Source organism: Diachasmimorpha longicaudata, chromosome 1 (assembly GCF_034640455.1).
Source record: "Diachasmimorpha longicaudata isolate KC_UGA_2023 chromosome 1, iyDiaLong2, whole genome shotgun sequence".
NCBI classification, from domain to species: domain Eukaryota; kingdom Metazoa; phylum Arthropoda; class Insecta; order Hymenoptera; family Braconidae; genus Diachasmimorpha; species Diachasmimorpha longicaudata.
Genome location: NC_087225.1, coordinates 6,250,891 through 6,277,773, shown reverse-complemented (window position 1 = coordinate 6,277,773; position 26,883 = coordinate 6,250,891). Strand labels below are relative to the sequence as shown.

The 26,883-nt window shown below is 37.2% G+C and overlaps 3 protein-coding genes across 8 annotated transcripts; 2 read left to right on the top strand and 1 right to left on the bottom strand.

Annotated features, from left to right (window-relative positions):
• Positions 1–611: 611 nt before the first annotated feature.
• On the top strand, positions 612–12,159 carry LOC135168707 (uncharacterized). Its single transcript, XM_064133200.1, has 11 exons — positions 612–891; positions 2,888–3,386; positions 4,049–4,151; positions 4,409–4,497; positions 5,223–5,515; positions 6,094–6,337; positions 7,590–7,854; positions 8,563–8,729; positions 8,961–9,176; positions 9,732–10,154; positions 11,837–12,159. Exons 1-11 carry the CDS (start codon positions 887–889, stop codon positions 12,137–12,139), a joined length of 2,607 nt encoding a protein of 868 aa, XP_063989270.1. The 5' UTR covers positions 612–886; the 3' UTR covers positions 12,140–12,159.
• Positions 12,160–13,381: 1,222 nt separating this feature from the next.
• LOC135167852 (protein yellow-like) lies at positions 13,382–20,341 on the top strand. 5 transcript variants are annotated; one of them, XM_064131477.1, is made up of 5 exons: positions 13,382–15,371; positions 17,356–17,495; positions 17,580–17,771; positions 17,854–18,103; positions 19,224–20,341. In XM_064131477.1, the coding sequence occupies exons 1-5, from the start codon at positions 15,194–15,196 to the stop codon at positions 20,162–20,164; spliced, it is 1,701 nt and encodes a 566-aa protein (XP_063987547.1). In that variant the 5' UTR covers positions 13,382–15,193; the 3' UTR covers positions 20,165–20,341. The 5 variants fall into 5 exon arrangements, with proteins under 5 accessions (XP_063987547.1, XP_063987578.1, XP_063987556.1 ...); XM_064131508.1 differs by lacking the exon at positions 13,382–15,371 and adding an exon at positions 16,504–16,522; XM_064131486.1 differs by lacking the exon at positions 13,382–15,371 and adding an exon at positions 16,574–17,245.
• A 148-nt stretch (positions 20,342–20,489) lies between these two features.
• LOC135167843 (glutaminyl-peptide cyclotransferase-like) lies at positions 20,490–26,697 on the bottom strand. 2 transcript variants are annotated; one of them, XM_064131461.1, is made up of 8 exons: positions 26,558–26,697; positions 26,309–26,452; positions 24,879–25,148; positions 24,616–24,777; positions 24,229–24,454; positions 23,975–24,120; positions 23,625–23,900; positions 23,345–23,478 (listed from the first exon to the last, which is right to left on the bottom strand). In XM_064131461.1, exons 1-7 carry the CDS (start codon positions 26,657–26,659, stop codon positions 23,823–23,825), a joined length of 1,128 nt encoding a protein of 375 aa, XP_063987531.1. In that variant the 5' UTR covers positions 26,660–26,697; the 3' UTR covers positions 23,345–23,478; positions 23,625–23,822. The 2 variants fall into 2 exon arrangements, with proteins under 2 accessions (XP_063987521.1, XP_063987531.1); XM_064131451.1 differs by lacking the exons at positions 23,975–24,120; positions 24,229–24,454; positions 24,616–24,777; ... (1 more) ...; positions 26,309–26,452; positions 26,558–26,697 and adding exons at positions 20,490–22,759; positions 23,031–23,279 and having other exon boundaries at positions 23,361–23,478; positions 23,625–23,820.
• Positions 26,698–26,883: the final 186 nt, after the last annotated feature.

Sequence of the window (26,883 nt, the reverse complement as noted above, 5' to 3'; positions counted from 1 at the left end):
ATACTTCCTCATCTCAGCTGTTTAATAATCCCAAATAAGACATGAATCCAAAAAAGATTTTGTGTTCAAAAAATACAGAAGCCTCCATCATCAAATGGGACAACTGATTTTATGCAAAAAAAAAAAATTAAAAACATTGAGGAATTATAATGAAAGCCCCATAAATTATAAATTATTCATTACGTATGGGTCAATATACCGATACAAAATGCTGGAAAATTCCATAGCTCTGAGATACGCCAGTGGAGAACAACCTGAATCTAATCAGTCGTGACTTCAGTAGCTAAAAGTCATAGAATCACTTTTTCGCGTGTTCCTGAGGACCAATGGTGTACATGAAAAAATTTACACTCCCAACAAATAATTTATGATATAATTAACCGAAGGACCTTCACACTACCCCCGTATCCAGATGAAACTGCTCCATATTCAGTCAAATAAAACAAAAACCATTTGCAGCGTCAAAACTTTCTCGCATGTAGATTTGCAACCCCCGCACCCCCCATGTGGGCGTCACCAGGTGCTAGCAGGAACCGGGGCGTGAGAAGGGCAGTTCAGTCTCTCCATTTGTCCAATTCCCCGGGTATGTTGATGCAAAAGCACACATGTACGATAAACCAGTGTATGTTTTCGATTGGAGCCGATTGTCTCCGGTCCCTTCCCAACAATCCCCCGCGAGCCAGCTACTGCCAAGTCCTCCAGTTCTTGTGCCTCAAACGTTGGAGAATTAGATCCGTTGTAGTTCAGTCAGCAACTCTGTGGTAGCCAGTATTCCAATTGCGCTTGTGCTCCTGCCCGTTTCACCCGGTCACGTACTGGATTTTTTTCTCATCGACCGAGGAAGTGATTGAATTACTAAATTCCCCATCTCATTCATCAGCTCAACATGAGGTAATTTCAAGAGGAAAAAAAAATAGCGAGAGGTCTGTCAAGAGAAAATAGAATTTTTGTTGGTGGAGTGGAGGGACTCTGAGCGCCTTTTGTTCCACATGGTGTTAAATGTCGGAAGAATCGATCATTGTGCTCGATTAACAATACTGTCCACTTGATTGTTGTATGTCATTTATCGCTAATTATGGCTGTTTGATTTAATGGACGAGTGAAAATGATATTGCTGGTGGGATGAGATATAATCAAGTATTCGTGTAGTAAAGAACTTTCAGTATCTTATTCATTGACGGTCACGCAAAGGCAATGTGTTTCTGTATGTTCTTTATTGTTATGAAATGTCGAGTAATCGAAGGTAGAAAGTAATTCGTTCCGCACTTGAATTTGATAAAAGTATTTATTGCGACTGAATTAATGATATTGGAATAATGTTGAGTGTGGTATTTGCTTGGTTGCTCGTTCATCGCGGCGAAAGGATATAATCATCAATTCACAGGATAACATATTGAAAGTTACAGGAGACGCTTTAGTTATTGGGGAGTAATGACTGGATGAATAGTCGAGAAAATCGTTTTTCAGGGTTTTATAATTGTTTACATACTTGTGGCTATTATTTTCTGGGGTACGAGATGTTCGGTTGGGGAAATTGTCTGGCACTCGGGTAAAAAACTGGTGATAAATTTCGTGTGTGAATTTTACGGTGGGTTAGAAGGGTTATTGCTGCATGTCCCATATTTTCGCTGGAAAAAAGACCGAGTGAGCTGGAAGCGAAACAACAGCTTTCTCACCGTAAATATTGCAATGGAAAAATGAAAACAACGGGTTTTTTAAATTTATGGTTTAGGGGCCGTTGATCATATAGAGAAATCTTTGTTCGTTGACGGACGCGGGGCCATTGAAAGTTGGGAGTGGAAAGGGGTTGGTTATGGGTCAGAGAGAAGTTTTGATAAAAAGTTGAAAATTAAAATGAAACCGTTTCATTTGAGAAAACTAGTGGTCCCTAACGAATCAGTTTGGTTCTATCAAAAGACAGAAGTGAGTCATTAATGGGTCAAGGGAATGGTATGATAAAGTTAAAAATTAAGATCAAAATTCTCATCTGAGGGCATTGTCCTGGTCACGTTTTGGAGATTCTTGTGATGAAAGTCGTAGACTTTTTCATGACATTGATACCTGTGTTTGTAGAAATGACCTTCGAATGATGAGACCACCATTAGCACTACGATCCAAAGCGGTATCCGATCACGTGCTGAGAAAATATTTACGACTTGATTTTTTTCCCTAATAAATAAATCAAATGCACGGAAACTCATTCGGAAGTCGTTGTCCGACCCATAACGTGTAAGACCTACTGCAGCGCGCCTATCCATCGCATCCGGCCTCTATTTCAATCCCTTTAAACACGGTATTCGTTCAACTGCTTTCCCATTTATTTTTATTTGCGTCATATGACTCTTTATAAAAACCGAAGATTAGCTAAGAGCCGTAACTAAACGTGCAAATTAAATCATTCAGTAGAAAAACTTAGCGTGTTTGCGAGGGGACTCCATTGTCCACATTAACTGTTTCAAATCGAAATGTTTAACTGAAAATAGTTTAGTAAATTAAAACGTCTAATTACCTAATCAAAATCATTGAATTAATTCAAAAAAATCATCGACAACTTGATGATTTTCAATTAAATTTCCTAGTGAATGCGTCGGCCTTCGTTTAATGACTGATAAAAAATTTTCTTTATCAGTAAAAACGTGAAAAATGTCCCCGATTAACAAATTATTTATTATTTTGTGGTTTGTTTGAAGTGCTGGACGCTGAAAGTTACAGCTTACAGTTCACCTGCACTAAAGTTATGATACATTTTAATTGCTTAATTTTGTTGTACGTATTTGGTATTTTAAATTGTTAAATTACAGGCTTTAAAATGTTTGACAATAAAAAGTTGCAGCCAATTTTTTTATTATCGTAAACTTATATTACATAAAATATTTTTAATCCACAGAGACTTTTTGTTTATTTTGGGAGCGTTATTGTCACTGGGGCTTGGCCAATCAGAGGTCCTCGACACGATAGCTCAGTGGCCACTCTTGGACTTTGCACTGCCTTACGATCGAGCTTTTTTGAATGAATATCGGCCGGAGAATGTCGTGCCAACTGGATTTGCAGTTGGTTGGCACAGAATTTTTATTACAATTCCCCGGTTGTTTCGCGGAGTACCGGCTACATTGAGTGCCATTCCCCGGGATATACCACTCGGGAGCAGTCCTCAATTGCAAGCTTATCCGTCCTGGGAGTGGCACAATGCCGGCAAAGGAGAGTTCAACTGCTCCGGATTGATTTCTGTCTATAGAGTTAATGTGGACAAGTGCAACAGGCTTTGGGTGCTCGATAGTGGAATTAATACGTCACTCGACGACTTCCGGGTTGTCTGTCCGCCGAAACTACTTGTTTTTGACTTGCAGACTGATACCCTGGTGCGGTCTTACGTCTTTCCTCGTCAGGTGAGTTGATTTAGTCATTTAGGATTGATTAATTAAGTAAAACTGTGAGGTAACAGAAGTTGAGATTTACTCTCAACTGAATTTCGACAATAAAGTTTTTCAAAGTTCGAAGAAATTTCCATTCTTCATTCAGAAGGAGGAAAAATTGTAAAAAAATATTTTTCCGAAGGACGAAATATATCAATTACGATTACCTATTAGTACTCCTAATTAATTAATGAGTGCTTTAAAACTGATGGATCAAATGTCTATTGGATAGGTCTCCCCAACTCCTATTCCGAACATAAATAATTATTGAAATAATATATTGTCCTTCGAGGATGGAAATTAATGTCGTGCCCACCTCAACTACAAATGTTATTTCCCAATAAGCCTGTCGAGGCAAAACAATTATCTATGTTCTGTTCACTGTAGAAAGGTGAAGTAAAATGGAGACCCTTAAAAAAGGCATGATTCGACAAAACGACTCAGTCAAATCAAATTGATTCAGGCAATCAAATTTAATTCTCAATCTTGACGAAATCCTTTCAAATTAAAGAAAAATTATCGCTTTTGATTCTATCGATCTCGATCCATTGACAATGAAAAGTAGGTTTAACACGTTTCTCTAACTGTATTGAATAATATCGATTGGGGAGTAATTTTTTTCTTTTTTTGTGCAGTCGTTGAGACCAAATAGTCTGCTCACAAATTTGGTGATTGATGACACATCAGCAAATACCTGCGACGATGTTTTCGTATACATAACTGATACAGCAGGACCTGGTAAATTATTTCTGAATGTTAAATTATCTAATAGATATTCTATACTCATTTAGAGAACCATTAAATTGTCTGGGTAATGAGTCGTTTCAGAGGGGAGGGAGAGGGACTCGAAGGACACGTACTCCAATTTCATCACGTACAGAAAAGGTCTTTCAATATTTCCCCCTGAAATGATTCGTTCTCCAGAGCGTTGGGCAACAATTACTGTGAATTTTCATCATTGCTTCCACGATTGATTGATAAATTCCTCATTCAAGGTCTCGTGGTATTCGATGGAGCGACCGACAGGAGCTGGAGAGTCCTCCACGCATCAATGTATCCTGATCCGGATTATACAATTTATCAGGTACTTAAAGCATATTCAACAACAAAGGCACCGCAGCCTTCACGCAACGCTAGCAATTGTTGAAATAATCGAGCAACAATTGTATGGTTCATTCGACAATTGCAAGTGGCTCGTTAGTCCTGTGATAAGGGCAATATTGCGACAGTGAAATAATCCTCTCCCTCGAAAGCTTTTCACACCCATCAATGGATAATAATTTCTATGGGCGGGTGTAATAGTGTATTTTCAACACATCTGCATGGAAAATCCATACTTTGCTCCCTGATGAGGGGGAGGAATTAAAAAAAATAATGAAAGAAAGAATGAAAAGAGTAAGATACATCGAACCAATAGTAAGTGAAAAATAAATAAAATAAAAAATGCAAAGAACCATTGACTGAATTATGATGTACAAAATACGTATTTCTTTTCTATAAAAAAATAAATTATTGAACGTTTAAGAATTGAGAATGTTGGAAGCATAATAAGTCCAAAATTTTCTATAAATTTTGCTCCTTTGAGAAAAAACTATAGAACCCACGGGGTAATGTCTGTTGAATATTTCTCCTCGGGAGGTCAGCGATCCGTCACTAATTATCAGAATCAATCCAGATAGGGTCTAGTATCATTGACAACTGGTTACAAATTCCTGAAAATCGCTGGTATGACCTAGAAAATAAAAAATGTTCATTTCTTGTGACACTCTCAATACAATCACTCAATAACTGTGTTAATTATTGCTTTAGATCGCTGGGGACTCATTTGAGCTGTTCGATGGTATCGTGGGTCTGGCATTCTCCCCTCGCCTGAGTCAAGTGTACTATCAACCACTTGCGACAGACCGCATGTTCTCCATTCCAACGTCAGCACTTCAATCTGGCCCTCCTCCCTTTGGTGAACAATTGCCCGTCACTCTCGTCGGTAGAAAGTCCAGTCAGGGACTGGGAATGACTGTTGACCCTCGCGATGACACTATACTATTTGCCCCGCTGACCGAAACTGCTGTTGCCAGTTGGAATCCGCATACAAATAACCAACGGTATTTTTTATCGATATTTTTTGCCACTAAGGTTCAAAACAAATCCACCTTTCATTTTTTCCGTTTTCGAAATGCGGAAGAACTAAGATCAATGGGAACTCTATTGGATTTCCATTAACACTATATGACTTGACGTTTTTTTAAAATTCTGTTGAGCTTCATAAAAAACTAATCTATCCTCTTCCTGATTTGAATTTCGATATATGAATTCCCTTTTACTTTGTTTTTGATAACAATTTTTAGGCATCAACTCTGAATGATTTTCAGTTGTATTTTTTAATTTGTTTGCTGCAAAAAACAGCCCAGCGATGAAATGTACAGAAAAAGCTGTGAATAGTTTCAAAAAATGAAATTTTTCTTAGACTTATCTAACTGCTAATGAGACTAAAGATAATTATGATAGTTTTTACTCAAAATTCTTTCCTAATTTTCGAAATCGTGAGGAAAAGGATCTTTGAAAATCAAATAGATGAAAAAACCAAAATAACTAAGCGAGCAGCAAATAAAATAGTGAAAATAAGACAGATAATGAATAACTCCTACAGTCTTTTTTAATTTATGCATTTTTATCTCCACAGGATTGTTGCATACCAGCCCGAGCAACTTCAATTCGTGGCCGAATTAAGGTGGGTCGATCGAGACAACGGAAACATTTGGCTGCTCTCCTCACGCTTCCAGAAATTCTTCACACGACGAGTGAACAACCGAGAAATAAACTTGAGAATCCTACGAATTCGTCCCGGCTCCACTGGAGCCCATTCACCAATTCCCCACCGCTTTGATGCCCATGCCCTTAACATATACAACAACACTCTTCTCCAATGAAATAACCTTGCCCAATATTTCCCACAACTAGAAAGTGAATTCAAATTTATTTAATCAGACGACATAAATGAAATCATAAAGCCATTAGCTGTCGCTGTATTTAGCAACACTAGCCAAGGTATCCCAGAGATACCATGGGTTTTATAACAGTTTAGCATTGACTGCTGAACCGTTTAGATCAGCTTCGGCTGTGGTGAATCAAGTTATTCCCAGTGAAACCCATCGTGAGATTTTTTTTTGCTGTAGAAATTATCATTTATGAAATAATAGAGTGATATTTTGCCAGTGAAGTGATAAAATAAACAAACAAATATCTTTGAATTCATGCTCGTATGAGAAAATTTAATCAAAAACTTGGCAAATTTGCAAAATAATAATATTGAGTTTATTAAATTTTTTACATGGAATAGAAGTTCAATAGAACTACAATAGAATGTTCTAATGAAATCTCTATGTCTTTATAACTTTTTCTGAGCGCAGGGTAATATTGGAACTTTGATGTCAACCCGTTCTTCAGAGAAATAAAAATGACAATTGGAATTCATTTTTGGCGGGAACGTGTCTTTTAAAATTGCACTATTTCTCTTGCATTTAAATTTTCCGTTGCCCTAGAGTTTAATATATTCATTTAATAAGTTCCACGATATTTCCGAAGTACATCATGAAATTCTAATGAGAGTCTTCGAAGAACTATAAAATAAATTTTAAAAAGTCATTGATCATTCATGCAAATTTTAATATCCCAGGTGCAAAATATTGACTATAATTTCACTCTCTCCTACGGAAATTTAAGAAACTCGCCAAAATTTAATTAGCCTCATGATATTTTATCACTTCACAGGCGATTTCTCTGAACGATCCCGCGTAAAAGCGCAACCCAAAAGAACCACCTGTTTCCCATTTCTCCAGCGTTATACAAACAATTATCATGTGATTGACAGCAAATTCTTTGCATGTTTACTTCAGTGACTACATAAAAAAATTGTACTGCGCACGCATGTGTTTTTTGTAATAAAAATTCATAGAAACAAACACTTTCACAAGCTCGAACTCCACTACGGCATTATCACTGACAGGTGAAACGAATTCACAGTTTGTCGGAACGTCGCAGCAAGTGTTCCATTAGAAATTAATTTTCCTTTTTGATTTTATCATTAAATTGTGACAACTGGAAGATCAGTAGTGCTCTTGGAGGAGTGGGTCGGTGTCTCCCTGGAATAATGCCAAGTATATCCACTGATTATTCAAGTCAGTCACTAAACACATCGCAATCTGTCGTTCAAGTGTCACCGGAAGTATGCACAAGTATCTCTGGTTTTTGTCATTCCTCTGTTCTGCACCGGTGATCAATGCCGGAAAGTTGCAAGTATTGTACGAGTGGTCATGGATCGATTATCTGTGGGAGAGCGAGGCACACAAAGCAGCGGCCATTCTGTCAGGACAGTACAATTACACAAAACCAGTGATCATTGATGTTGATGTTTGGAAAGGAAGGAAGAAAAAATACCGAAACAGTCAGTATTTTTTTAATATATTTTCCTTCGCCTGTATTGTTAGTTAATTAATCTTGAAATCCAAGTTAAACAAGCTTGTCTGTTTCCACGACAAAGTGACATTAAATGTATGCTCATTTATTTGTTAACGAATCCATTATTTTTTTACAAAACGATTGATGAAACTGTTTCTCTCATTGATTTATTTTATCAAGTTCTATAATACTAAATTGTTTATATTGTAGGTATTGATACAGTCGCTAAACAATTTACAGAACTCGATTATTATTAAGGAAAATAAATGAATGTATTTGCACGCGAGTCGGGCAGAGGCGTTTGAACAAAAATAAAAATTGAACAATCGATTGCATGTTGAAGGGATATTAAACTCACGATGTGGAAAATGCTGAAGTCAATATGACTGAAATTTCAGGAAATATCTGAGGGTGTGTAGAGGATTGAAATTCTTCAGCAATTAACAGCTTCATGTTCATGAATAAGAGTAATAAAGTATTGAGGCAGTTACTTTGTTTTTCCTGATAATTTTCGTTATCTCATTTCCTGAGAATCTAATTGTCCTGTAGTTATGAGAGGATTACTGCGAGGATTATATAATTGACTTTTCCAGATAAATAAATTCCACTTCCTCGGGAAAAAGAAATTCATTTATGTTATGTATTACGAATTTGGGACGTTTGGTGAGGTGATTTTTTTCATGATTTTGGATAGATTTCAAGACTTTTGTCACTGTGGTGAGGAGGCCAGGGGTGCCAGCGAGTTTGACAACTGTGTCTGATGAAATGGGATATGGGGGGCCACTACTTGCACCTTATCCCAATTGGAATTGGGCAATCGAGGGCGATTGTTATGGGATTACGAGTGTCTTCCGTGTAGCTGTAAGTAGATTCTCCAGAAATGAAATTTCTGTTTAAAATTCGATATCGATATTGTTCCATATTTTCATTCAAAAGATGAAATTCCTACTAGACTTATTGGCATAATTAATTTTCGTACGCAACTGCTAAAATTTAGAGGTAACTCCTGTGACGTTTGTGCAGGAGATAATGATCAATACTTTGGAAGAACCGAATTTTGCTTTGAACTGATGTGTTCAATTACTTCTCCAGATCGACGAATGTGACCGCTTGTGGGTGCTGGACACTGGAAAGATCGAAGATGAGCACGTGTGTCCAGCCCAGTTGCTCGCGTTTGATCTCCACACAGATCGTTTGCTGAAACGAGTGAGGATCCCACGAAGTCTCGCTAAGAATGCAATAACCAAGCAGGGATTATTTGTTACTCCGATTGTAGAAACTGAGGGTCTTAATTGTAAGAAAACTCATGTAAGTTAACGCGTCATTCAAATTACCTCCATCCGGTGAATTATTATAGTTTCGCTTCGTTAGAAATTCCGCTCTACTTTCCACAAATTTATGTAGTATTTTTTTTCAGATAAATTTGTTGTAAATTCTTGTAATAACTTGCTACTGGTCATTGCCTTAGGACCTTCAGTCCAGTATTTGCATTTAATCTACATGATTGTAGTAGCAAAAAATAAAAACCAGTTTATACGGTTGGGGAAAAAATTGAAATTTCATGGGCAGTTGCCAGGTACTTTTCAAGAGTGTAACACTGCGATTTAGGGGTAAATAATTGTAGCCTTAGATGACAACGTATTTTCACTTTCAATAATAAGATGAATATTTATTCTATTCACCCAAATTAAAATACCATTAGAATTTGCATTTCCAAAAGTTCTAAAGTTGTCCGAAGATATTAAAAAAATTCTGGAGTCTTGAAAAAATAAAAGGAAAAATTATTATTAACGTAGTAAGTGCATTAAAGCCCGAAAATCGTCAACAATAACTATAGAAAGCCAAAATTATCATCTTAAATAGGTCTACATGGCAGACACAACGGGAAATGGTCTAGTCATTTACAACGGGACAACTCTGTGGCGTCTGGAATCACCAGCATTTGCCTCTCAAGAAGCAGCAGCAAATTTCACAGTAGCTGGTGAACAGTTTTACCTGGACGATGGAGTACTCGGAATGGCACTGAGTCCACCCGTGAGTCCACAGGAGAATTACAGATATCTCATGCTTCGACCACTCGCCTCCTACGACATGGTATCAGCTGAGACTTCTAATCTCCATGAATCTCATTCTGCTCCTGTACGTTACACTCTCGTATCGAGGGCACTACCCAGCCAAGCTGCTGGCATGGCATTCTCAGCCAGTGGAGTACTCTTCTTTGGCCTCATTCAGCAGCATGCCATTGCCTGCTGGAATATGCACAAAACCATTGCTCCAGAAAATATTGTAGGTTGAAATTTTAAAGGGACTGACACACTGTTTTCCTCTAGATTTTACGATTCTAATGGCACGGGGTCTAGACAAACAATATATTTTCTATTGAAACGTCATCACTCATATATTATTAATATACATATGTTGACACACCGATGGAAGTGATTCATAATCGTTCGATTCTTTAAGGGGATCAGGAAAATTTAAGAGTCGTGAAAAAAAATTCTTTCGAGGCCTAAAATAACAGCGGCGTTTTGTCCCATGAAAAAAATTGACGCATGAACACTTTAAATACGCAATTTAAATATTTCGCAGCTCATTAGAAAACTATGTAGACCTCTCGTGGACAAAGGCAAGGAATTCCGCAGGTAGTGACATAGTTTCGGATTTATGTCTCCATAATTTATGAACTAATAGTTCTGAAGATATTAATATTTGTGTTAAATTAACACACGGCCTTCAGGTATACGCATATTGTGTGGGACGGGTCGTCAACATGTGGGTCAAAACCACATAATTTGCTGTAAAATTCTCAGCATTTTCACGTCTTACGTCTTGACTAGTTTTCAATAATATTCGAAATAGGCCGGCTATTGTGGAGTTTTCAAGTGACAACCAGCGAGAAATTTTTGAAAGTGACTGAGAGCGAGATTACGTACGTTTTGTAGACATGTAGATGTTATCACGTCTGTATCCGGAGAAATGGTTTATTGGGATTAAGTACATGGGTACAAGGGTTATTCAAATTGCGCGTCATAAAGATAGGGATTAAAGAATACTTTCATAGTTGCTTTTTAAAAAATGGAAAGCGTTTATTGTTATTTATCTGTGGTGATCCATTCTTCCGAATGAAGGAATAATTTATTGAAATAAATATAGGGGAATCATCAGGGATATAATTTGCACATGAAGTTATTCAATAATTTTATCGGTGTTCCATAATTATAGCACTGACCATTTTTTTGCTATCAAAATGAGAAATCAACTTCACTCATTTAAAATTAAAATCATATCATGCAATGACTACAGCAATACTTTCATTTTAATTATTTTGTTCAGAACAAAATTTCAAAAACAAATAGCATTGAACAACATTTTGAAGCAAACGTGATGCATAATGTTCTTGATATACTGGCTGATTTACTGTCTGCACACAACAGTCCGTAACTACTGTAGTATAGAGTAATTAGCTCGAGTATAAAATGACTATAGCGGTAGCACAAAAAACACTCAAAACCACATCATAAATCATTGCATATTAATCATCCTTGTGATTTCTCATAAATTCATTACAACTTCGAAAAAAATGCTAATCTAAAAAATTGTTGGCTACTTTACAGTGACTTTATTTTCCCAATTATTTAACGAGTAATTAAATTTTATGGAATTCTCATTTTCAGGCAACAATATGAAAAAAGAATTTCAAAGAGAATATTAAAATGCTTGAATGTGTTCAAGTAGAAATTTCATTCATGATATTCCCTGTCTGCGCATTGATTTAGTGCGTCTACACTGAAACACTTATTTTACGGAAATGACGCGTATAAAGAACCTATACTTAGCGCGCGCGTAAAAGAATTATAACTGCAGCGTAAAAAAAATTCTAACACGAGTTGTGTCATTAACACATCAGAAATCCGAACACATTAATCACCCTTTCTATTTCCCACTTCATCATTTCTGTTTAATTCCAGGTAATCGTTGACCATGACATTGACTACTACCAATTCGTAAGCGGAGTGAAAGTAATTCCAAAACACATTACTGAGAGACATGAGGAGTTATGGATAGCCACAAACAGATATCAAAAGATAGCTTTGGATGTGCAAAACTTTAACGACATAAACTTCAGAATTATGTCTCGTAGATTGGATCGTCTTATCAGAGGCACCAACTGCGATCCACAATCTAATTTTGGGCATTTTTTCACTGACGCTGAGGACATCATTTGGGACTACAGTCGATATCTCTGGAGATTGGGCAATGCTAAGAAATAAAATCGATTAAAGCAAAACAATATGACCAATCATTTCCGCTCACCACTAATAAACCCCCTCCTTTTATAGCAATAAGTTTGATAAAAAGAGTTGGGTAATTTGCATAACTCGAGCGTTGGCTCAATGCTCCAATGGACAATAGATGAAAAAACACTTTCTCCAAACACGAGAGCTCATTTCTGTCCAACTTTCCAGTCTATCGACACGTCTATTCATAACAAAAAGTCAAGTATATTCTATCAAGTTTTAATTGACACATTTGTCCATTAAAAATAATCACCTGTCCAATCAATAATTCAAGAGCGATTGAATGATATAGTGACTTGAACGTGACACCAGTTCTCGTGCCTTCTAGAAATTCTTAATGACACGTCTGTAACCTTCCCGTCAAACAAAATCTCCCAAATTACTTTAAAATTCGTTTAGCAATAGAAATTGAAAGGATAAAAAAGTTGTTTAATAAAGTGAATTTATTCCTCGGTGTTCTCCTTCTAAAAACGCCCCATATGATTAAATACAAATGAAGAGACTCTGGGTGTTGGGTTCTGTTGGTGGTGTTCGGTTGTTGGAGCATTCCAAAGTCGCCTCTAATGCAGAATTAACGTTTTGTAAAATTCTAAACAAATTTGTCTGTGCGTACCCACCTGAATTTAGGTGAGAAATTCAGCAAAAATATATAATTTTCTTAATATTGCATTGAGTGTATTAGTTTAAATACAAAAAAGTGTATTAGTCAGTCGAAAATTCCATGCTGGACTTAAGGAACATCCGAAGGCATTATCACCCAAAATTTAATTATGCTCGACTTCCAGACCATAATTCGATGACTTGAGTTACGGCATTATTTTCTCATAAGATGGAAAAACCTAGTTCAGAGAAATCCATAATCCCCGTTTGACCTATATATCTCACGTGTTACAAGCCCGCATTTTATTATTTATCTCTTGCAATGTGCATTACAGGTGAATATTTTTTGTTCGATATCTCAAGAGTACTATAATCATTATCTATGAAAAACACGGGCACAATCGTGAGAAACACCTGCTTTCTAACGATATACGTTAATCAATTGTGCCATAAGAACCATCGAGCTAATTGTATATTCGAAAGTAGGAGTGAAATAAATAAATAAATCAAAAATTTATTTAAAATATTTTTTAACCGTCGTGAAGAGGTGAACTTTCAACTCACAAACTGGGGAATTCTATAGTCAGGAATGTTTGGCATATCTCTTAGTACAATTGATGATCGAATAATGGGCCTCATTTTGCCTCTCTACTGATTGTAGCATTTTTATAAATGACGACTTGAAAAAATTCAAAAAATTTACGAGAACGTTTAGAGGAATTTAATAGTCTGGTTAACACCTTTGCTCGTAATTTCTATTGTAATTTTAGTACAAATTCTACACGTTTCTCGCTGATTTCGACATTACACAGGGAAATGACATAACTTCAATCGATTTTTGACGGAAATAAACTCAGCAAATATCAGATATCTGTGTAATTTATTGTTTTGTCTTCTATAAAAATTCAGAGGCATAAATTTTGCAATTCTCCTTCTGCAAAAAACATGCAGCAGAAGAATTTTGCAATCTTAAACCCGATAATACCAGTTTAAAAAAATCTTGAGAGTGATTTATTCAGAGGAACGAAAAGAACTGTCGACTAAAAAAACATCAAACATTGATAAACAATGGTAAAAAAAAATTCCTATATAATTTTTTTTATTGTTTTGTATTGTTTTCGCACGTACAAACACAATTGCGTAACTCTGACAAAAAAAATTCTATCCACTCGTTGAATGTTCCGCAGAAGTAAATTCATCTTCCCAAGCCATCACCATCAGCCCATACAACCCATTAATTCTGTACCATCCTAACTACACTAGTGAAGGTCATGTCACTGATTGCGTTACCCGGTACCACGGACTCCAATCCCCAACAATAAAAACCTCAATCAAGCGTGCAACCCCACAAATTCCTCGCGGAAAAAAATCTTAAACAGTGAGGTAATGTACAGCCAGCAGATGCACATAAATAAACATATCAAGGAAATTTATAGCTGTCCTCGATGCCACACGGTCCGGAGAAATTTCTTCCCGGTGAAATTGCACACACGGTAGCCTCGTTAATCCGCACGATTTTGACCTCATTAGGAAGTTGAGATTGAAAATCCCGAGGAGTTGATATTTTTTTATTTCGTAACGAGATGGCACAATGCCAAAAGACAGTAATAGCGCTGTAATTATCGCGTGTTAAAAATGTCGACAGAACATGAAAAATGATTTACTGGAGATATTCATAAATATTTCAACGCTCTTATTGGACTTTTACTTAGTTTGATATTTCTATGGTGGTATACGGCATGTATACAATACCCATTGGCACTAAGGTGTGTTATCATTCCCTCTAACATTTTTTAAAATTACGGTTTACTCCATTTACTTATTTTATGAGGAAAGAAAACTCAGAAAGTGCACATAATTTCAAAATCGCTGTTAAGGAACTTCTATAAAAAATATTTCAATAAAAAACGTTGCATAAAACAAATTGTACTTATTTTTTTTCTAAACAGGTGCTCATAAAGATCTTGTGATTAAAAGCCCCCAACACACGGGTGGAATGCATCAATAAAAGTGGTGAACGGCTAATAGAATATTCACTGGAGGTTCAATTTTCTAATGAATACGCTACAATTTTTCCGTGAAATTATTTTGCGCGTGATAGCTTCCGCGCCAAATGTTACAGGCCGTGTGATTAGTAGGTTTTGGCCAATTACTTTCCTCCGGTAGAGCACGCGGGACTTTAACAACGGAAGGAACAAAATAATAAAAAGAAATCTTTCCACAACTTGCACGTTGAATGTGGACTGTAGTGCCTCAACCTCTCTCTCGAGATCAGCTCTGCATCTATTCGCTTCTGTCGTTATATCAATTGATTATATGTTATCAAGAGCATTTAAACTGGAGTGTGTGCTTTGAAGGGTGCAATTTGATAAAATCCCAATGAGATGAGTGCCATACGACGAGGAAGGGATAAATAACAGAAGAGAGATGACTTCAAGGAAGTTAAAACATCGGAGCGCAACACCTTGGTCTATTGAACCTGATGGAGAGGACAAGGATTTCAACTATGATGATTCCCTGGAGGATTACAGACATTATGCAGGGGATTTTGGGAGAAAACATAATTTTTCCCCACAATACCACTTTCACGGATACAATGAAATTCGTAAGTTATTTTTGAATGTGGTAAGGTGTTGACGGATTTTTATGTAATTTGAGGCGAAGTGGAGATTAGTTTCACTTTAGTGGATAATTTAGTGTCTCGAGTGTGGACATTTATTGACTGACATGAGTTAAGAGCATTGTCAGAGTTTTAATGGTGATTTTAGAGTGGTATTCTGTTAGATAATTATTCATAAAAAATCACGTGGGAAATCGTTTAATTTTTGAGAACGGTATATTTATATCACATAAATTAGATTGATTTTTTGATTTCGTTGTTACAACATTAGTGTAATTTGAGAGTGGTTAATGACATTGTCATTTTGAGGTCGTGGGAATGATTCAACATTCGAAAAATCTAATTTCATTGAGTTTCTAGGCGGAAAAATTATTTCATGAATTACTTGATTTTAAACTGATTTCGAATTCATAATGGGGGATAATTTATTGGTTGAAGTGCAGAAATTTATAGGCTGACATGATTTAAGAGTACACTGCGCGGAAGTTTCTCCGACAATTCAAACAACAAATGCTAGAATTTTTTCTGACAATCCATAAATTTTTTCAGTCCTTAACAACGATTCATTAACACCAAATTTCCGTTCATTTAATGAGTGAATAATCAGCTAAATTCCAGAGTATTCAATGCACGTTTGCATTAAACATCTACAAAAAATCTCGCGCACTACAGAGGATTTTTCTCTTTTTTTTTCGCCCTCTGCTTCAGATTTTTACAAGTGAAATTGCTCCATGCCCCTGTAACTGAAAGTTAATGACCGATTATTGACCAACACATTCCACACCCAGTGTAAAAATAAAAATAGCGAAGTCATTACGAAATAACCAAAAGCAGTAGACAATAATTCTATTTCAATGCATTTTGCATTAAAAAATGTGGCTGAGTCATTAATTGAAAACTCATCTTGTTTATTGCGGTAATAAAAGTGTTCGGCTTGTGGAACGGTTACCATAGAATTGCGAGTCCAAATGAAAACCAGGAAAAAAAAAGATAACAACGATGAATAATGACACCTGAAAGGGAAAGGGGGATAACGCTCTTTAATAAGTTACTCGATTCCGGAAGTTTGGAGTCAGTTTGATTGTCTCTCACGGCACCATGCCTCTTCCCAATACAATTGACCTACCCAGCTCGAGGTGAAGATTCTCCTTCTTTTGGCGTGTGAATACCAGCTAAAAGTCAAGGGGTGGGGGATGACGATGGTACCGGCTTTTACTCTCGAATGCGTTGATCCAGGATAGAATATACGAAGATGTGCAGGCGAGACATACAGTCGTTTCTCAAGTTTTTGTGATCATACATATATATCGTATCAGTTAAACAATTAAATCCACATATTATTTTTTTAGTCTCGACAAAACCACTGGAGATAAATTAAACAGTGAAAATAAGTAGTTAAGAGCCAAATAAATTATTTTCTTTCATTAATGAAATAGAAAGTGGAGAGTTTACTTTTTACGTCGGAAATTACACTTAGGATGACTCGAGGTAATGGGGTCAATTACGAAGAGTTGCTAAATGGTGTCATGTGCGTGAATTGCAATGCTGAGGCTTCAATTTTTCACACTGATTAATTAAATGTAGAAGTGAAGTAATGAATTGTGAGAAGCGAAATTCTATCTTGGGACCTTCTGATTGAAGGGGCAACTGTCAGCTGACAACGATCGTTAAAAACTTTGTTCAGCTACAGAAGAACTCTTGACATTGTCCTGAGCATTCCTTATTTCCAAGATAATTTATGTCGAGCTGCATAATTAAAACAAATAAATTTATTAAGACCCTGAACAAATAATTGTTCTGGGCATAAAAAAAATGGTTTATAAATTATTTACAGGAAATGCTCCGCATTTTCAAATCTGGTAAAGTTGCAGACTCACAATCTTAACTTTCTCAAGATTCGCAATAATTAAATAATTTTATTTCGTCCAATTTAATGGTACACTTCCTCCACTGAGTCTTATTGTCACAGGTATGACAAACGTAATGCCGCTGCTGGTGTCAATGACCCTGTTGGGACTTCAGGAGTACTCAGCCCAGAGCCCAAACCTCCTGGAGCAGATTTCCCAAGAGCTGGAGCCCCCCCAAATACCGGAAGGTGGATATAGAGTAGTGAGTACCCTGAGAAAAAAAACGAATCTTCCTCTGATCTCTTTACGTAAGACCTGAATTTATTCAACTTGATTGTGTACGCAGTCTTCTTCCAGTTTTCTCAGTCCCGAGATTCTCAACTCCATGAGATCGGGTAGATTCAGTGAATCGCAACACAGTGCCTCTTATGGTAATACTAATGGTAACGATTTTACATTCGTCGAGCCAAGTCTCAGCTTCGAACCACCAGGTAATTCAATTCCTATGGAGGATAAACCTGGTCCATCGATGGAGCTTGTAAGTGGGACGATTGAACTGTTACGCAACTTAATGGGCTTTATTATCGAGTTAACGATGCATTTCCTTTTTATTTAATTAGGTCTATGCGTGGAGAACAGTTGACTTCGAATTCGAGAGTGAAGCAGCACGAGAGCGTGCAATATTCGAGGGCAATTACATCCCAGAGAATAATTTACCACTCGGTTTGGAGTTCTGGCACGATAGGGTCTTTGTTACACTGCCAAAGTGGAGAAGTGGAGTGCCAGCTACACTCACCACTGCCCCGAGGTACTCTAAGGATAGAAGCCCGAAATTGAGACCCTATCCGAGCTGGGGATGGCATCATCAAGGTAATCATTCATGAGCGTTGGGTATGACAAAATGAAAAAATTTAGCAATCGACTGGTGTCTATTGCTAATTCTATTAAATTGTCACTGAATTAGGGTAGACTAGAGGAACTGGATTTAAATTGATTTTCTGATTGGACTGATTTGATCAGACCAAAAACTTATCAAGGCTTTTTACCCACTTTGTTATTTCCATTTCTCGTCGATTCACTTTTACTTTTGTGACGAAATATCAAAGACTGGACATTCGTAGTCAGATCAAATTGGTGTTCATTTCATTGGCAGAGCAATGACAGTTTAGGCCTGAGGGTTCCATAAATATCGTTCAATATGAGGGTGATCTAAACAAGAGGTATGCTCTTATCTTTATTGGGGTAAAAAGTCTAATATTGATTTCCCTATCCATTTCACATTCTAAAATATTCATTCATTCAATTTTAATCGAGGAAACCGCCAATGCAATACAATTCTCGTAATTAACCCTTTCCCCCATAAAATCTCGTAAAAGTACAAATTACGACGAAGAAATATCTCACAGAAGTGGTGCCAGAATTTTTTTACCCTCGTGGCTTGCCACGTTCGCGCGTTCAGTTCACACACCAATTCCACATGTGTAAAAAACCTGTGGAATTCGTCCTGACATGAGAGAGGTGGGGACAATATCCACCGTCTCGCAGACAAAGAGCGAGTGAGCTATTGGTAAATAGTAGGAGACTTGCGAAGAGGGATAAAGTCGTCATCAGTTGAATTATTCTATAAAAATGACGATTGAGAGATAAAAACTCGTATCGCCCTACGGCGGTTCCAATTAAATGGTGATATAATCACCATTAAATCAATTTAATGGCAAAAACAATTTAATGAAATTAACAGACCTTATCATCCTGCAATGGTAGACAAAATATTTATTGTATTCATCGAACTGCAAAGTCCCTAGGTGAAGACTAAAAATTTCTGATTGTCGTTGAATTAGCGATCGTACGCATTTGGGCAGTAAAAAATGATTATTCGTAAATTCGCTAGAAGCGTTTACAAATCTAATGACTTCCAAGATGAAAAGCTTGCGATGTCCCCATAGATTTTAGTATTACCACTGATCCTCCTCCTCCTCCTCTTCTTCAGATTCATGTGGAGGCATGACATCAGTGTTCCGTGTCCAAGTAGACGAGTGTGACCGGCTCTGGGTCTTGGACTCCGGTACAGTGAATCTCACCGCGGATCCAAAGCAGATCTGTCCCCCCGCGATCTTCCTCTTCGACCTGCGAACAGACCGCCTCCTCCGACGTTACCAGATCCCCGAGGACCAAGTGAAGCAGGACTCCTTGTGGTCGAACATAGTCGTGGACGTCAGAGACGGCAACTGTAACTCAGCGACAGCCTATTTATCAGATGTGTGGCGATTCGCAATGATAGTCTACCACTTTTCGAATGACACGTCCTTCCGGATTCAGCATCACTTCTTCCTCCCGGATCCCCTGTCAGCGCGCTATGAACTCCACGGAATCCAGTTCCAGTGGATGGACGGCGTTCTGGGGCTCGCCCTGAGCCCTTTGGACATCAACAACGATCGTACCCTCTTCTTCCATCCCATGTCGAGCTTCCGAGAATTCGCCGTCTCCACCTCCGTCCTAACTGATAAGGACACAGCTGAGACGAGTCCCGAGAGCTTTATGCCAGTGGGCAAGCCTCGAGCGAAGGACTACGGTCACTCCTCAGGATCAGCTATAGACAAACACGGAGTAATGTTCATTAATATGGTGACCAGGGACTCGGTCTGGTGCTGGGACACCAGGAAAGAGCATATTCCGCAGAATCTGGGAGTCATCGGTGTTAGCAATGAGTCCCTCGTCTTTCCGAACGATCTCAGGGTCGATCACGAGGACCGGCAGAGCTTCTGGACCATCTCCAATAGACTACCCATGTACCTTTATGGTCCCTGGAACCCTCATGACATCAACTTCCGGGTCTACAGGGGGTATGTTGATGAAGCTGTCAGAAATACCGTGTGCGATCCCAATTACATCGTTCCGGAGTCCGAGCATGGGTACGACGAAACATGCTGATAGACGCCACTCTTTCCAGAACTATTTTTTTATTGTAAACGTGTACATGCAGTTTTTTACAGTGTTTTTGTATTGATTTAGGGTAGACTTTGTTATTGATGTAAATTTTGAATTTATTAATTCAAAAATAGAGGTAGGTTTTTATGTTTGTTTTAATAAATGAGTAAATTATGTAAATTGATTTTTTGGAAACCATGCTTTCCTTCGGGGGGCGGATTTCGAGTATATGCGCAGAGAATAAATACTGTCAATATGTAAATTCCTCCTCATCCTATTCATTTTCTTCATTTTTTATTTATCTACAGAATTTTCCCATTTACGAGACATTTTCCGCTACAGAAAAATGAACGATGATAAACACAACTTGAAGAATTGACGGCATTGACAATTTAACCGAGAGATTTTTATTTGCGCTTCAGGTACATAAGATTGAGCTGACCATGTCTTTCGTCATTTTGTTGAAATTTATGATCTACATTAACTTAATTGCTTGAGTCGAATAATTGTCTTGATAATTGTGGGATTCAGTTTATGGCAGTGGATAATTTGTAACAGACCAAACGTTTTTTGTCAATCATACATATTCGTAAATTCCCAGCATTTTTCAAGGATAATAAATTATTTAGAAGTATCACCTCACAAACGAGGGGAACGTGTAATTTTTTTTTTCAGTTTTCATTAGACACGTGTGATTGACCTAGATCAACGTCTTTCGTCATTTCGATAAAATTTATGTACCCCAATCGCTGAATTGCCTGAGCAGAAACTTTATAAATCTTTCAAACTACGTGATCTACTTGACATTCTTATGATATTTTCATAATTCTGATTGGCTGTCTAATGTGCTCCGGCTGTCTAATGGTTCTCATTCTACTTTGATTATTTCAACGAAGGCATTAAGTATTTCTTCAGAGGAGGAATAAATGGGCGACCACGAATTCCACTCCGATTATGAAAACCAAAGCCAAACCAGAGCTCGTAATAAAAGCGTTCGAAGCAGTAAAAATCCAAAGACTTTCAGAATTCTCTACCATTGAATCGACTTCATTATATTCCGTAGTTTCAATTTATGCACAAAAGATGTAAACTATATAATATATTGTACACTCCTCCAATAATTTTCTCCATAATCGACATCGGCCGTACTCCGACAATTACAATCGTGTTTAATAATCCTTACTCTAGCGGTTTTAATTATTTCGGAGAAAACATTAGGTATATCTGATGATGAATAAATATCTCGTGCTGTATTCCACGCGTAAAATCCACTCCTGTCACTGAAACCAAATGCAAATAGAAGTAATTCCATAGCATTGTTCGTATTATCTGAAGCAAAATTAGCTACCAACGGCTGATCATCATTTCTATCGATAATTTGTTCCACATCCAATTCATATGGATCGGAAAAATCAATTGGATAAGTCTTCAGGGACCAATCGAGATCGGCAATAGCATTTTTGATGGTCAAGATTCTCCATGAGTCAGAACAATTTACAATGTCCCTTTGAACGCCTGTTTCGTCCTCTTTCCTCTTCTCTGATTCAGTCGAGTCCTTTCGTAATTTTTCACGACCTCCTTTTAACTCCTGATGTTTCAATCGATCTGCCCATAAAGTTTTCTTGTTATACGCCTTCAAAGCCTCGATCTCCACCTTCTCAAGTCTCTTTCCGTTCAGATTTAAATCCTTATTCGTTATTGTTTTATTATTCACTGTTCCTGTGATTATCATACCATCCAGGATCCAACTTCTACTCAATTCAAAGTCATTCGCAGATATTTTTGAGGATTGGGAGTCGTAGGCGTGATTGTAATATTGGAGTGTCGATTCGAAGGAAGATCCGATGATCTCAAGTCTTTTTCTCCACTGAATCGAATTGATTTGAGTTGATGGCTTCACTACTTTAGGGACTTGGAGAGATAGAGGTTTGATTATCGTGGTAGAGGACTCATTCTCGTTCAATTCTTCGTCAGAAGACCACCTGGAAGACTCCACATCGTTATATTGGCTCAGGACATTTGTGTAATCACTTAATTTAAATCGGCCATTCATCTTTTTTAAAAACTGTTCTTGAGGTAAAAACGACGATTCCGGGAGATCTATTGTCTCTGTGTGCTCATCTGTGAAGACAGTTTCTTCTGATGCCTTATTATTTAAATCGAGAAATTTCTGATCATCGCGGAGGGAACAACCACAGACAGATGATGCTGAAGATTCACTGATTGCTTCTTGAAGGTTTCTTGCATGAGACTGCACATTTTGAGTAATGAGCGAATCGATTTCTCCTCGGTTGATCGAGGCCCATGATAAGGATTTTGTCGGTCTGATGTTTCGGGGGAAATCGGAGAGTGGATGATGGTAATTTGTGAGAGATGTGGAGCGGTTCGGAGGTACTGAGCCGGAATTGAAGAATTCTTGCCGGTAATTGAGCTTTATGGTTTGCATTGGGAGTCCTATTATGACGTTTGGAAGCTTGTAGACGATTGAAGACTTTCGATAGAACAGTGAGGTATTGAGTATTGCTAATTTTTGACGATTTCTCATGTTCAATTCGGTGTAGAAGGAATTTATTGTCAGCCAGTTGTATACTGCGGGAGCTAAAATTGGTTCATTTTAATTTTTTCTCAAGATATTTTCTTTAGGTCAATTTGGAACTTGCATTAAGCTCAATGCTTTAATTGGTCACTTATCCATTCTTTATTATGAATGAATGCGCGTACGATTTTCTTTAAATACAAATTGTTCTGTCAACGTTTTTGGGTATGAAATTTCGAATGAAATGCTTCACAACTCGTCACCTTGAGATGAGAAGTAAAAAGTCAATCAAGTTCCCAATTGAGAAACGGTTTAATTATTTTTTAATCTTACCAAGTGTCACCAGCTTGTGAATAAAAAATTCACACAATAGGTAAACGGATAGATGATTCTGTAGGTACAAAAGCACAACGACCATGAGGACAATAATCTCCAGGATAAAGTTCTTAACAGCACTCATCGCCAACCAGGGAACCAACAATTTCCCCCGACAGAAAGTTAAAATTGGATAGAAGTTCGCAATATACGTCGCTGTGTACAGGTGCGCGATTATCATCCGCGTCATCACGACCCACTTCAGGACTAGTAATTAAGTTTAATCAGTGGACACAATATATTCTATTATCCATTTTCTCCTTGTTATTTTCTATTCAATTATCTCACCGGTTTTTACGCACTCCTCGTAGTTAGCATTTGAATTGGCATGGGATAGTGGTAAGTTCGATATTTCTTCGACTTGATACTGCCAATTGAAGCTCAACCAATCTCGCATACTATTTATCTAAGGAATTTCCAGTATTTTAGAATTAGGGATAAAAAATGGTAAAAACCTAAGAACTGCCTGTTCACGGTTATAAATAAGGTAAGAAAATACTTAATTAAGAATCGAAAACAAAAATTAAAGAATGAACTAAATAATGAACTTACTACTCCTAATAAATTCATGATAGCAAGTTCTCCCTGCTGCGAGAGTATTCCTGATAAATGACAATACAACTTCAACACCAAAGACAAAAGCACCAGAAATATCTTCGTCCTCGGAATTTTCAATTCTTCAACTCCGTCGTCCATAAAATAGTAACAGATAAACTTGTGCAATTTGAAGATTGTGAATTTTGAATTTCCTTATGTGTCAAAAGGGATCAAAGTTCGGCCATTGTGAAGTATCTTCAATTGTTTGTGATTTGCTAGTCGAGTCGAAGGCTGGGAAAATGATTGAGTGTGAATTGTGGAAGTTTATAGCAACATTAATTATTATAAATATTATTTACAGGTACCCTGAGCTTCAAGTAGGAAGCGACAAATAAGCGGAAGATTTTATTCAAATTCTCAGTAGTTGGAATGTTGATGGCGTTTCTGTTGTCTTTCACGGTATGCCAGACTGTGGGGAAGGGGTTTGGAATTATGTGCAGAATGGGCACGTCTGAAATTAAAAAAAAATTAAATAATTTAATAATATTCTCAGTAATATATTCATATAATATTATAAATTGATGAATTAATTATTATCGACTGTAATTGAAGCACTTACTTCTTCTAAGAAATGGAATGTGATCGTCCTCAACACCGCCATCAATAGAAAAAGGCTGGAAGTATGATTGTTCAGGCTGGTCGTATGAATAATTATCGAACAACTTCAATTTTGCTAGTTCTTTTTCTGCTTTGACCAGCTGCAAGTACCAGTTCTCTGTATTGTCAAAATAGTTGTAGAATGTGGGATCAGGAGCTCCGAGTAAATCTAATAGCACTAGCAAATCCTAGAAAATAAGTACAAATCATTAACAAAATTATATGCGCCAGATGTAAGATTGTCTTCGAAGTCAAGGAAGAAGATGACAAGGACACGACGTAAAAGAATTCTCAATCAGTCATGAGAACGGTTTTACGAATAAAAGACATAGTAAATAAGTCAACTAACTATTTTGTCCAAATCCGTGATATCCGATTCATATCCAATGGTATTTCTGGTCATTTGCCATTTGGCAGCTAAGTGTCGGGACCCATAAATCGAGTCTTTGGGCCCCCATGTCCTGAAAGCTTCTTCTCCATCGAAAAATATTAACATCAAACTGAGTTTTCCCTGAAAACGAAACGCGATTAGCACTTTCTGATCGCACATGATGCTCTAGTCTAGTAATGAAATTAAAACGAATGAAAACAATTTTTTTGTAGGAGACCAACCTGTTTCAATGGCTCTAGATGTTCCCTCATTACAGTCACCAAGTTCATCATCTGGGCACAGGGGACTGCGCTGTCAGTCGCTCCCACAAAATCACCTTCTCTCGAGTACTTCGAGTCATAGTGACACGCAAGAGCTAAGTACCTTTGTGCATTGGGATTCAATTTCGCAATGATATTTTTGAATGTAAGTCTTCCAAAATTCGGAGTATCGTCCTCGAACACATCCAATTCCGTGGACCATCCCAGTTTATCCATATAATTTTTTATGTACTGGAGAATTAATAAAATCGATCACTACAATTCAGCACATGAATAATTCAATGAATTGATAATATAATGAATATCGCATATAAAGATGGTTGAATGAAGATTTTTTAATTGCATGGATATCTGGATAATATCTCTTGGGATTTTTTTACTCGTGGTTTTATCAATTGTCTATTTCTGCCTTGTGGGACATTTCATGACTAGTCAGCATCTTGATTTTTTTGTTGTATAAATAAATAGTTATCGCAGAGCCAGTCAACAAACCGCTGCATAACAAATGTTCAAAGAGTATTTGAATGAAAATTAGATTATCAGAAACATTGACCTCTGTGATAAATGACGACTTAGAAAACATTAGATATGAGAAGCCTTTAATTTGCAATTTTCTCTTCATGAATTAGTTGCTAAAAATTATCTGAAAACGTTCTTTCAAAATTGGCAGTTCAAAATTTTCAACGTTTTTTTGCAATCACAATGTTAGAGACGTTAGAGCTATGTGCGAGTAAACAATAACTTAAAGACTTATAGATTATCAAAATTATAAGGAAATATCCAAAATCACATTCGGAAAATAACACATGTGGATCTCGAATTCAATTTTGTCTCTTATCTCCAACTCTACTGAGTCAGCATGAAATGCCTGCTTGTATGATAATGCTTTTTCAGCTGATATTTTTCTTGCTTGATCAGTTTATGTACTCGTTCCCTTTGCCATAGGGATATTTCGAATATTTCTTGACGGTTTTGTTAGAAATAAATGAAGGTATCAATTCACTGGTAGCCCGGTAAATGAAGAAAATAAAGCTGATGTGAAGGTTTCATGCGATCACGAGGACAGTAGTTTGGAGTTAGAATTGAGGAAACTCTCTAGGATAAATTTCGCAAGAACTATATTATTTTTGCACACATATATGATATTTTCCTGTACTAACTGTTGTGATTACATGAAAGAATTCACAGATTGAATATATTTTTTAGCGAGACACATTATGTTGATTTAAGAATGTCGTATGCTTCAATAAAAAACAGTTATTTTAAGATCAAGGCTTTCCTCATTGTATTTTTCCATCTAATTAATTCAACCATCTCATTCCACCATATTGAAATCGAATAAACGAACAACAATAACTTGATTATCGATAATTTTTTAATTAACTACGTACCTTTCCCACTCGTCCATGCGCCGGGGTTCCCACAACCCTGACAACACAAATATTATCCAATATTTCATTTAAATTCGTTGTGTTTGACAGCTGTGACAACCCCTTCACCTGGGTGGCATCGAGACTGTCTGCCGTATGTAATACCTATAAACAAATAATATAAATTACGTAAATAATGAGCAATGTTGTTATGAAACATTGAACAACAAACAGTACGTGACATTAATTCATAATTCAGTTTTGCCTCACCTTTTCATGACGGAATGAGTATTTGACGCTGTTCTGCGCAACTGCATACTGGAGTGTTATTGCTGCAGTAACGAGGAAAAAATTTATGGGAACTGCTAACATGTTCCTTCTAATCAGTCAGTGGCCGTATGCTAACTGAATACATTCCCGGGACTCCCACAATAAATCCCACCGTCTAGCCCGACGTCAGTCAGATCCCTGTGTGGAATACGTCAGACGGCGTCTCGACAACAACATTACAGTGGTCGCCATTTTGGTACTCGTAGCCTTGCGCGCATGCGTAGTAATGCTCATCGCATAGTGTTGACATTACATGGACACCTGTA